The sequence below is a fragment of the Narcine bancroftii genome, chromosome 10 (assembly GCF_036971445.1).
Source record: "Narcine bancroftii isolate sNarBan1 chromosome 10, sNarBan1.hap1, whole genome shotgun sequence".
Lineage (NCBI taxonomy): Eukaryota > Metazoa > Chordata > Chondrichthyes > Torpediniformes > Narcinidae > Narcine > Narcine bancroftii.
Genome location: NC_091478.1, coordinates 40388701 through 40401975, shown reverse-complemented (window position 1 = coordinate 40401975; position 13275 = coordinate 40388701). Strand labels below are relative to the sequence as shown.

The window sequence follows — 13275 nt, the reverse complement described above, 5'->3', positions numbered from 1 at the left end:
AACCTATCTCGCTTCATTCAGTGACGATGCTCTCGTACTCCTGAACTCCTTGTTACTCTGTTCCACTTATAGTCAAATGTGGCCATCCTAATCCACACTGAAACACCCCATCCACGACAATCGAAAACAGGAATTAATTTAAAAGTTAATCAACCATTATGCAAGCTTATTATTGCCATCTTGTATGTTACAGTTTGGCACAACATCATGGCTCCATATTCTTCCATGTTTTAAGGCATGATCTTGCCTCATCATAACCATATTTCCAAATTTAGTCTATAAATTTAGAAACTATACTTCTGGTTTCTAATTTAGACATTAATAAGGATCATGTTAATGAATGGCCCCAGCATCATTCCCAGAAGGCCACCATTTTGCTCTTCCTTCCAGTCTTTTTCATGCTATTTTCTGTTTTGTGTTTTGCAACAATCTCGATAGACATTCAGGTACCTGCTCCCTGACTCCATGTGTCCTGTTCTCAGTTATAAATTCACCTTGTGCTAATTTATCAAACTTAAATGCATTATATCAACAACATTATTCATCCACCCTTTCTGATATGGATTCAAATCATTCAATAATATTGATCATGTGCAGCTTTTCATTTTTTGGCATCTTACTGTTTGCTGTACAATACATTTGCTTAGTAGATTTTTTTCCATTACAATTTTAATAGATTCCACTATACTTCACACCAATGACATTAAGGATTGTATAATTGCTTGGAGATTTTAAAACGATAAGGTTTTTTGATAGGTAAAACTGTCAAAGGGATTTGTTCCTTTGAAAGGTAAGTGTGAATTAAGATACAGATCAGCTGTGATAAAATTGAAAAGTCCAACAAATTCAAAGGACCGTATATTTTAATTGTATATAACTGTTATAATTGTAATCATAACAATCTATTGTTATTGTTTAGTCCACCACAGATCTAGTAAACCAGCCAAGTGCCTGCAATGTAATGTCATTCACTGATCTACTGTCACTACAGTTTTTCTCTGATCTGAGTTCATAACATTTGCATCTACAATTGCTGATATGCCTTTCCTTCTTACTTTCAGAAAGGAAATACCGCCCTACATATTGCCTCGTTAGCTGGACAAGCAGAGGTTGTCCATGTCCTGGTAACAAATGGTGCAAATATCAATGCCCAGTCACAGGTAAAATTTTTGCCGTAATGTTCACCCGTAAAAATGTGTGTGCGTGCACGCGTCCACTCATTCATAAGTGAAATATCTGGATTTATTTGTATTAAAATCTGATTGGTAACTGCTGTGATTTGTAGAATATTGAGAAATTGTGATTTTCCAATGATTTATTTGGTCTTTCTGCATAACTTTTAAATTGACATGATTTAAAGTTGTCCTTTCATGAGAGAGAACAAATTTATTTCAAATATTGGAGGTGCTTTTCCAAGCTGAATTTTTGCCATCAAGCCAAGACACTCAGGTGAAACCAGAATGACCACACAAGCCCAAGTGGCAATGTGAGTGAGTCAAGTTTAATTGTGAGCATTATAAAACATACTTAAAATGTAAATGTATGGAAAGGCTGAAAGAGATGTGTGCCAGGGATTTGAAAATGGATGTGAAGAACTAAATTTGTACTGGCTGCACGAGTCATGTGATCATTCACACTCTGGGCAAGCAATCTGATCCTGTGAGCAGATCCATTCTACATGATCCTATGCAGGAGTTGCATTATCTAATACAGTGCCAACAACTGAAGTCATTGAGGCTCTTATCCAGAATCTGGGTTTTTCGCTCTGGCAATTACAATGAGTTTTGATGCTCACAACTTGTGAGATAAAAAGACTTTTTTTTTACAGAAAGCTTGAGTTCATCTCTCGTCTGGCACTAAAATAGGTTATTATCATTATATTTCAAGCCAAAGGTTGACTATGAAAAGGGGTTAAAAAAAACCCCACTTCATTTGAAAGACAAAACATTTGGAAGGCATTTGAAGAGATACTTGGATGGTAAAGCAAATGGGTTTGAAGTAATTAAGTAAAAACACAATGCTGGAGAAACTCAGCAGGTCAAACAGTGTCCTTTATGTAGCAAAGATAACGATATCTAACCAACATTTTGGGCTTGAGGTATGGAAAGGATTGGGATAATCAATGGGGACCATGGTCTGCATGGACAAGGTGGGCAGAAAAAGCCCATTATAATTCTGTGTGACTGCACTTATATGATTCAATGAAAATTCGGGTCCAGAGCCAGCAAGTAGAGTCATTGAGGCTCTCGATATAGTGAAAGCAGAAAATATTTTCTGGTTACAGAATACAGCAGAGGCAGTGTTATTAACTAGTTTCCATCCTCGCACAAGCTTCAGTACAATCGAACTAATGGTGTAATGAAGCCTTATTTAATGAGAATAATATTCCAAATTTGCCAGTTATTCTTCAACCTTTTCCCAACAGTGAACATTTCATGAAAATTGAGTGAATGTGTGTATTGTCATATACATGAGCACAATTTACTGATACAGTGAAAGTCTTACTTCCTACAGCATTCCCAGTTGAATAAAACACACTAACACAAATTAAGTATGATTAAGATCCCATGATGAGATTAAAAAAGGGCAGTAAATATTATAATTAAGAGAAAAGGAATAAGTATTCAGGGTTGAGTGAAACACTAAAGTCTGCAGATGCTTTGATTGAAGTCAAATTTTGCCTCGTATCTGTTCTAAAGAGACATTCTTTTATTCTGAGATTGTACCCTCTGGTCCAAAGCTCTCCCACTGCTGGAAACACCTTCTCCACGTCCACTCTATCTAACCCTTTCAATATCTGGCAGGTTTCAATGAGAACTCATCTTACCCTCCCTTCATCCTTCCAAACTCCAGTGAGTACAGGCCCATAATCATCAAATGCTTCCCATACCCTCTCATCCCCAGGATCAGTCTTGTAAATCTCCTCTGGACCCTCTCTCATATCACCACAACCTTCCTTAGATATGGGGCCCAAAACTGCTCATAAAATGGTCTCAACAATGCCTTATAAAGCCTCAGCATTATATCCTTGCTTGATTCTCAGTATATTCTCCATGACTATTATTGAAATGTTTTTAGTGTAGACCAATCCAAAATGTTTTTAGTGTAGACCAATCCAAAATAATGATTTAGAATCTCTGTTATTTTTCAGTTTCCCATTATTAATTCCCCAGGCTTATTCTCTAAAAAGCTCATTGTTACATCAACCACTCATTCCCTTTTACATAACTGCAGAAGCTCTTATTGTCTAGTTTCATATTATTTGCTTTGGCTTGGCTTCGCGGACGAAGATTTATGGAGGGGGTAAATGTCCACGTCAGCTGCAGGCTCGTTTGTGGCTGACAAGTCCGATGCGGGACAGGCAGACACAGTTGCAGCGGTTGCAGGGGAAAATTGGTTGGTTGGGGTTGGGTGTTGGGTTTTTCCTCCTTTGCCTTTTGTCAGTGAGGTGTTTAATTTTCTATCTTCTCCCCTTTCCAGAATTTTTATTCATCTATAGCTGGTTTCTTAAAAATGTCCTCAATCCACTGGCATGCCACTAATCCACATAATACTGCATATTTTTGATTTGATGCCAACTTTCTAAGTTAACCATGGATGGTATATCTATCTCATTGTCTTTCTTCCTCATCAGTACGTATGAATGATCTCCATTAATGCAGCGACCACATGTCATACAATTTGAACTCTTTTTGCCGTCTATTTCGCCAGCTTCCATACTCGTGATTGTTTTTGCTTCACTTTTGGACCCTCGATTCAAATCTGTCTTTCTCACCCATGAACAGAATGTTGTAATTCCATTGTACTGCAATCACTCTTTCTGAGGGGAACATTTACCACAAGATCATTCATGAATTTCCATAGTGCCTGATCTAAACTATCCTTCTTCCTGATTGGTTCCTCAACATGTTGAATGCACTCTATGAATTTATCCTCAAGGCTATCCTTGCCATTTTAGTTTGTCCAATCTATATGATAATTAAAATTGCCCTTTGATTATTGCAGAACCTTGCATACAAGCCCTCAGTTATTTCTTGATGTATATTCTGTCCATCAGCGTAATTGGGGAATGCCCACCAAGTGACTTCTTAACCCTGATTATTTTTATATCAACATAATTGATTCTACATCTAAAGCTCTGAGGCAGTTTCATTTTCATTATCTCACCCTATATACAGACCCTATGGCTCCTCTTTTTTCAATTTGCTTTAATCCTCTGAAATGTCAGAAACCCCAGAGCATCTTGCAACTTTCTCTCTGTGATGGCTGTCAGAATGTACCCATTTATTTCCAATTTTGCCTTCACTCCTCTGCCATTTATGAATGCTGTGTGCAGATAAAGAGAGTTTAGGATTGTAGAGTTGGGGCGGCATGAGTGGGAAGGGAAGGTTGAGAATCACTGCTCTAGACTCAATTGTTACTGAAATATTTGGCTTGAGAAAAATTGTCATTGGCCCATTTCCTTTGGAGTGATGAAACCGTGCACATAACGAGTCAATGAGGGACGATTAAAACAGCGGCTTTCAAACTTTTTCTTTCCACCCACATACCACTTTAAGCAACCCCTTACTAATCACAGAGCACTTATGACATAGGGATTACTTAAAATGGTATGTGAGTGGAAAGAAAAAATTTGAGAACCACTGGCAGAAATGTTTTAAAACTTATAGAATTATAGTCACTGGGTCCCAAAGTGCTCTGCCACCAAGTGCTCAGTCACTTGCCTTGCCTTATTTCCTCATCTGAGGTCCAAGTGTTGCCCTCTGTCTAGTGCTTGAGGGAACTTTCCTGGGCACACTGCTGAATCCAAACCTTTTGCACCGTGAAAGTTCCAGGCAATATGACAGAAATTAAAAGCACCAACTTTTACAACCCTATTATTCTTATAGCTATTTGACGTCATCAACTTTGCTACTGACTATTTCTCGAACATTATGATATTTGCGCACTCCACACTTTCCTGAGACACTCTCATTACCTTTCTTCATCGTTGTCCTACAGTGTTGTCCTTGCTGGGAAGTTAAAATATCAATAGACTTTAAAAAGTAATGTCTTGACTGCATGTTTTAAGGCACTTTTACTGGCCAAGGTAGAAAGTTATTGTCTCCAAAACCTACTCTGCCACCATCCAATAATTTGATTTATTTAAGAAGCTCTGAGGACATGGGTAACGCTCGATCTTGAGATAAGTTTGTCTGTGTCTTTCTTAGTGCAATAAATACTTAATGAGGAGCCTCAGTTTCACAAGATTAGTTCAAAGCAAATGTTTTTTGAATCGAATTGAGGCTCAGAATGCATTTGATTGACTTAAACATTCACAATCCGATATTTAACTTTCTATTAATGAAAGGTTTGGCTTTACGTAAAAGAGAAAATGAGTTCACTTCTCTAGTGCAGAGGCTATAAGATAGACCCCAATTTATGATGGTCGGAGTTACGAATTTTAGAGTTACAATGGTTCAAAACCGTACCTTCAATTTTGAGTTCCAGTGTGTCCCTGCGCTACTCTCACGCGTTTCTGGGCGATAGCCACATGATGCAGGAGTAGCATACAACATATTCTTACGCGATGCTGACTCAACGACACTCGCAGTCGCTGCATTCAATATTTCAACACGTTGATTTCAGCATTTAATTGTAAAAAATGTTAAGTGCAATATTCTTTCTTGAGTTATGAATTTTTTAAACTTACAATGGGAGTGCTGGAACGGAACTCCCATTATCAGTCGGGCATTGCCTGTATTAAAATTACAGTTTTGATTTGAATATGATGTCCTTCACACAATGGAGAGCACAAAGGGACGTGGTTAAATAATAAGCTAGAAGAAAAAAAATAATATTAATGTCAGAACACTGGCCTCAATTATCTGGATTTATTATCTTTTACAGAATGGCTTCACTCCTTTATACATGGCTGCTCAAGAGAATCATCTGGAAGTTGTAAAGTTCCTTCTTGACAATGGGGCAAGTCAGAGCATTGCAACTGAGGTAACTTTACAATATCATTCTTTTTGTCTTCAGTATTGGGCACATTTATCACAAAAAGATATGTGAGCATAACCTATTTGTCCTGGAGGGCCACACTGGATCTTTTAATTTAGTAGATTCAAAATATTTGTCAGTGTAGCAGAGGAAGAGTTGAAGAGCCTTGCCTGTGTAGACTGGTCACATGGATTGCTCCACAGAGCCAACAAAAAGGCATGCAGAGCTGTTTGTCACATCTGCTCGTTTCCCATTCTCTCAAATTTATTTCTTTTGAATTTACATTTTCAATCTGGTTCCACCACATTATCAGATGGTACACTTAAAATCGCAGCTGAAATTTGCATGGGAAAAGAGGTTTTCTCTTTAACCACCTCCGATAACCACTTTAAATCTATGGCCAATCCTTATCGGCCCTTCAGCACTTGGATATTTGTTCTATCCGAATGCAGGGATAGAAATCTCAACCATATCTCCCACCAGGTTTCTCTGTGCTCGGGAGAACAATCCTGGCTTCTCTCATCTATTTGCAGTTCATTTTCCATGCCATTTTTTCCAAAAGAGTGTGTTGGATTGGCACAAAGGAAAACAATGTTAAGGGCAGTGATTGAAGAGCAGGGGAATGGGATTGCTCTACAAGTGCCAGTACAGATGTCTGTGCTTTAATAATTTGATAAGATTTACTCTGATTCCTGGAACCATTCCAGTGCATATTTTCTGTACTCTTACATCCTGACTGAAGCCTGATGCATGAATTTGAACACGATTTTTCAGCTGGAGATGAAATAATGTTTTATATAGATTTAGCATAATTTCTATCCTTTGTACTCTTTAGCCCCTTCATAAAGCCCAGGATCATGTGCTTTTTAAAATGCCTTCTGGCAAATTGTCCTGCCTGATTCAGTGAATGAGCTCTGGTCATTTTCATTTTTCATTGGGGTGCCCAGGATGTGAAGTACGCTTGATTTGAGCCAAGTTTTCTGACAACCTGACCCTGAATACCCAAGCATGTGTCGGATTGTGCCCGTTCTCCTTATCTAATTGAACTTTATGCAAAGATTAGCTCCATTCTTTTCCATCAATACGAGTTGACCAAAATACTAGAAAAAAGCACGTTTCCAAAGATACAGGAAATAATTGTCTTGTTTGGTCCCTTGGAAGGGTTGTCTTCCGAAAATCTTCCAAATTTCTATAATATCATAGGACTGTCCTAAGATATAAGATAACAAATGTCATAACTGATATTCATAGATGATATTGGTCATTGGAGAAATGCTGAAATTTATTGTGTAGGATGTGATGGCTGGAAAGTTATATTGTGATTAGACAAAGTCAAAAAGATTTTAACAAAGAAAAATACAATATCACACTGGAGTTTTTTTTCTGTTTTTTATTTAGTTCTTAACAAGCAGTATATTTGGATTTTCAAAAGGCATGCAATTAAGTGGCAGACAAAAGGATACTGAAAACATACTGTAGTGTCAAACATCTGCTAGAACTTGCAATAGCAGCCATTTAATTTCCCTTCACCATTCCTACAAAGACATGCCTATTCTTGGTCGTATCTATTGCTGGGGTGAAGCCAAATGCAAACTTGGGGAACAGCACATAATATTCCTCCTTGACAGCCTTAAACCCAATGGCAGGAACATCAAAGTTTAGGTAACCCCCACCTCCATCAGGTTCCACTCTTTCCATTCCTTCTTTACCTACTCCTGTTCTTACTTTCCCCTTAAGTTTACCCCACCCTCTCCTCAATTATCTCTTCCTCAACCTTTCTCTCTACCTCTCCCACCTTCTGTCCATTACTCTTTCACCTTTTACCCCCTCCCAAACTTCTTTTTTTCTGTCATTTACCCCTTGATGTATTTAATATCCCTTTCAACTTTAACATCAATAAAAGGTCCCTACGCAAAATATTGACTGACCGTTTCTCTCCACAGATGCTACCTGGCTCGTTGAGACCCGCTAGCATCTTATTGTTTGCTCAATTCTTCCCCATTCCTCCTTTCATCTCTATTTCCCCATTTCTTCCCCCCCCCCCCACTGTGTTCACCTGCCACTCCTTCCCTCCCTTTCCCCCCTTTTAAATTTAAATTTAGACATACATAATACATACAGCATGGTAACAGCCATTTTGGTCCATGAGTCCTATTTACACCCCATTAATCTACACCCCTGGTAGGTTTTGAATGGTGGGAGGAAACCATAGCCCCATGAGAAAACCCACACAGATATGAGGAAAATGTACAAACTCCTCACAGACAGCACAGGATTCGAACCCCAGTCTGGTCCTGATCGCTGGCGCTGTAAAGGCGTTGCGCTAACCGCTACACCCCAACTGTGCTGCCCCTTTTTATTCGGCCTTCTCTCAATTTCTTGCAATTCTTGCTATCCTCAATGAAAGGTTTTCAATCTGAAACCTTTTTGCTTTTCCATGGATGCTTCCTAAACTGTTTGGATGCTCTGGAATTTGGTGTGTGCTCCAAGAACCTGTAAAAGTTGGCTGATGGAGTGTGGTTATTTGTTTTGGTCAGTAAAATAGAAATAAGGAATTTTTTTTAATACCGATCAATTATTCAAAGGAACTTGAAATCAAAGCACAAAAGTTAATATGGGAAAGCAGCATTAGCGCGAGAAAAGGAACGGTTTACATTTCAGCCTGAAACCCTTCATTAAGACTTTTCTTTTCCTCGTCCATTCTTTCCCACCCACTGATGCTGCTCGGCCCACCGAGGCACTCTAGCAGAATGTGCTTAGCATCAGATTCTAGTGTCTGTAGTCTCCTGTGTGACTTTTAGCAAAATTCTGGTTTTATTGCATTCGATTGGCAAAAGAGGAAGGAAGAAGTCTTGCTATTATTTTACAAGCTTTGATGAGACCACATCTGGAGTACTGGGGAGAGTTTATGTCTGTACACGATAAAGAACATAGTTGGCTTTACAGCCATGGCAGATGCCTGCAGAGTGAAGTCGCAATATGCAGATGAATGGGGAGGTTACACAGATTTACATGGAAAGATACCAAAACTGATCTCTTGACCAACTTAGTCTAGAGTTAACTTAATTCTTTCCTAGTTCATCCAAACGTACCACTATAACCTTTAATTTTTAAAAATTCTTCATGTATTTATCTAACTACCCCATAAAAATGTACTTATCTCAAAATTAGATAGTTGCACGATCTCAAGATTTATAAAATGAGGGGCATGAATAAAGTGAAATCTCACAGTAGATGCCTCTAGACATAGAAGGCAAAGGTTTAGAGTGAGGGGAGAAAAATTCAAAAGATTTAGAGGGTGGCCCAAATCTGAAATAAGCTGCATGGTGGAAACTGTAGAAGTGGGTACAATTGCAATGTTCAAAAGACTGTTACGTGTCCAAAGGACCCCAAAACCCAGCAGCAACAGACATGCACCATGACAAAGGGTCACTTAAACAAAAGTTGCTTTCAATTATATTTGAACATAAAAATAGAATCAAACCCTAACTTATCTCTATTGACTCACTCAACCCACTTAACCCCCTTCTAACTCCAAGCACACATTGCAATGTGTGTGTAAGTTCAGCAAAGCTTCCCGGTTCACTGTCCAATATCACTGGTTGAAGGCAATTTTTGTACTGTGCACAGAAGCCAACATTAATAAAGTTCACCAGGCTTTGGTGCTGAGTGGTAAATGGTTACCACTCAGGAGGGTTCTTGTTGGTTCTCAGAGAGAGAGTTTTTTTCTTCTTTCAGGTCACCACAGAGTTCCTTTCTGTTTTACCTATTCCAAGGGAAACACCGGACAGCCAATCCTCTCCTTTGACCAGGCCGTCTTCCAAACCTTGCCAGCTTGTCCCTCTGGAACTGATGTCTGTGTGTGTGTGTCTCTCTCTCTCTCTCACTCCCTCCTCTCTGAGAGCAGAGCCTGTTTTTTTTTCTGTTCTCTACCTGCAAAGATCACATGACCCTCCAGACAGTAAGTTCTGTTTTCCAGACAAAGCTGCTACTGCCTGTTGTTACATTTGTTGCCTTTTGCAAATGACAGTCCATCATTAATCTGAGCCCTCTTACAAAAGCTCCTGCAAAAATTCTGTGTTTTAAAGTGTTTGTGTGTGACCTGCTCCAACAAACCTTTCTCAATTTATCTCCCAAACACCTCTATATATTCTGTCACATTTGGACAGATTTATGGATAGGAAGAGCTTGTGGACCCAATGGAGGCAATTGGGCAAGCCCAAAATTGTCAGAATAGATGGGTTAGGCAGAAGAATCTGTTCTATGCTTTATGCCTCTAAGGCACAGTTCTCTGAGTAAAGGAGGGACCTGTAGGCCCATGATCACCAACATTTCACTTTCCTGTGCAGGATGGGTTTACGCCATTGGCCGTGGCGTTGCAACAAGGCCACGACCAAGTGGTCTCGCTGCTGCTGGAGAATGACACGAAGGGGAAGGTTCGCTTACCGGCCCTGCACATTGCTGCCCGCAAGGATGACACGAAAGCTGCAGCACTGCTTCTGCAGAATGACCACAATGCCGATGTGGAGTCCAAGGTAGGCACCTTGTGGGTATCATTGTAACTCTGGGCTGCTCCCTAGCCCATGGCCTGCATTTAATGATGCTGCCTGCTCTCTAACTTATGCTGTGCGATTTAAGACATGGTATCCTCTCTGTCATGTTTTCAACTGATGGTGTTGGGTTTAGATGAAGCAAAAACACATGCCAAAAATTGCAGTGATCATTTTCTTTTTTTTCAGCATGTAACCCCGAAATAGTTTGTCAACTCTCTTATTGTGTCTTCAGGGACCAAAGATTAATCTGCTTCAAGTCGGTTGCTAGGTGGGTTAGCTGGGTGAAAGAGGGGGACAGGAGAGGACAGGGAAGGGATTGGGCGGAGTAATGGGGAGAATCATTTTTTGACAGGGTTGGAAGCAGAGCAACTGTTTATTTGCCATTTGCCTTGGGAAAAGCGAGATGCTCTGAGGCTGGGCGTCCTAGGCCACAACTGAAGGGAGTGTGCAGACAGGGCAGATGGAGGTTGGAATGTGTCCAAACCAGGGCAGGCATCCTTATCGTGAAGAATTTTTATTAATGAGGAAGCCTTGTCAAACACATTCTTTTACAGGATTGTCCAGGATGGGTTTTTTTTTCATTCTTTTTCAAATAGATGTTTTAATATGATGAGAATGTATTCCAAATAAAGAGCGTTCAGTATACAAGGCACCTTTTCCTCTCCAGTCCCCTCCCTTCTGTTTGTTTTCTTCCTGCCTTGTCCCGCTGCCACCTCTTCCCATTTTGCTTGGATCATTGCTTCCTCTGTCATTCGTTCATCGTAGGGTTTGTGAAGTCCCGTCACCTGTCGGTGAACTAATCCTTCATTTTTCTTTCCCTCTCTTCTCCGCAAAATGTACTATCGTAGATGATGGTGAATAGGACCACAGAGGTATAACATGTTATATGCCACGCCACTCCTAATCTTTGTGCTGCTGCGGCTTCGTCTCTTGTTTCTGGCTCTGCTTTTTTCATAGTTATTTTCGATACCGTAGCATGCCCAAATCTGAAGAAATCGATTAAATTGCAGGGCTTTCTGCAGTTTGACCTGAGACCCTGAGAAATAGTCTATTTGCCCTTGTATGTTCTGTCACAGTGGAAGCTGGCAAGATGGCTAATTTTCCATTTCTAATTTATCTTAATCAGAACTCAATTCAATCGTACTCGGAAGGGTCAGATGGGCCCTGTCAGAGATACGATCCAGGGCCAGTGCTGAGAACTGCAGACAGCCCTGATCAGGTGTGCATCTAGAATTGACTTCTCGGACTGCTGCATGACACTTATCCTGCAAGTGTCAGCTGGGGAGGGGGTGGGGGGGGAGGGGCTTTTAGAGCCTTCAAATAAGACCATAGAAATGCACAAACACAGTGCCTTCCTGACCACCTCACTGAAAGCATGGCTATGCTGAACATCTATGCAAATGCATCTAGTTCCTCCAGAACAGTGCAGGGCCAGAATTATAGTTGCATGTTCTTAAGTACTAAGGCCGAGGGTCTCATTTAATCCCTATGCAGTGATGAAGGTGAACAACATGATCCCATTAAAAAGCATTGGTTTCTTAAAGGCAAAAGGTGTCGGGAGGGGAAGCTTGTCTTATAATTTGAACACTTGTCGCAAGCATCTACAGACCCAGCATGGTTATGCATCAGTCAAGTGGATCTGCACCTTGTACTTTTCTTTTAGTGCATGCCTTCCCCTACGAATGGCTGATGAGACAATCAACCACAGTTGCAAGTATTCTGGATTTGGGGATATGGTGTCCTTTAGAACTGCTTAACAAAAAACTCAGTTTGTACTGTGGCATTACTGAAGCACCAGATACCATAAACCAAAAGCAGCTTGTACACCTCTGGTTTATTTTGGGGTTCACAGCTCATCTCTCCAGTGTGAGTGAGGACATATATGCTTCGAGCACACTTCCACCCATGGAAAGTGGGCCATTTGATTTGACTGTACGATCCATTTTTTAGATCACTCTCCCTATTTTATAATGCAGAGCTGCAAAGAATTGTTTTAATCTCGCTTTAGACCACTTTTTCAGTCACTTCTGGTTTGGATGTTCCAAAACCAGACATGACGTCATAACACTCCCGATGCGTTGCTCAGCCCGCGGGCTTCATCTCTGAGGTGGGGGGGGGGGGGGGGGGTCCAACGCCATCTCAGTGCGGGCCCCCGTGACTCATGGTTGGCCAGCATTATAGGGACGATACGAACGTGAAGCCCTCACCCCCAGAATCATCCCCAGTACAATAGTCTGAGTCTTAGGTTTTTTTGGGGGGCAATCACGGCAACGCAGCGTTGGAAACGGCACTGGCTCGGCAGTTTCCACGTGGGCAGGTTTGAGCCGGTCCCTTGTGTACAGCTCGTATTTTCCCCCAGTGTCCAACAGTAGGGTGGATTCATCATTTTTTAGCACTTTGTATGGTCTAATGTAGGGATACTGTAGCTGTGTCCCCTCTGTCGGGCGCCGGACAAACACGGAAGGTGCCAAGTTGAGATCCGCCAGGATGTGCATGGGTGGTGAGTCATGTCTTGTGGCTGGGACTGGGGCCGATGCCCCCAGAAGGTGGTGCAAGCTTTGGCGTTCTTCTGATGCCGTGAAATCGTCACTGTCAGGCAGGGGTGGAATGTTGGCTGGAACTAACAGGTGTGCCATAAACCAGCTCAGCTGATGAAGTCTGCAAGCCCTCTTTTGGAGCAGTCTGTATTCCGAGCATCACCCAGGACAGTGTGTCCACCCACTGCGGGCCTGTGAGATGG

General features: G+C 40.9%; 1 protein-coding gene across 15 annotated transcripts in view; it reads left to right on the top strand.

Annotated features, from left to right (window-relative positions):
* Positions 1-13275, top strand: part of LOC138744480 (ankyrin-3-like) — a 666186-nt gene that overhangs the window by 446420 nt on the left and 206491 nt on the right. For all 15 annotated transcript variants that reach the window (XM_069900721.1, XM_069900714.1, XM_069900719.1 and 12 more), the window contains exons 4-6: positions 1062-1160; positions 5890-5988; positions 10332-10517. In XM_069900721.1, the coding sequence (XP_069756822.1) occupies positions 1062-1160; positions 5890-5988; positions 10332-10517 (384 nt within the window). The remainder of the gene's footprint in view (positions 1-1061; positions 1161-5889; positions 5989-10331; positions 10518-13275) is intronic.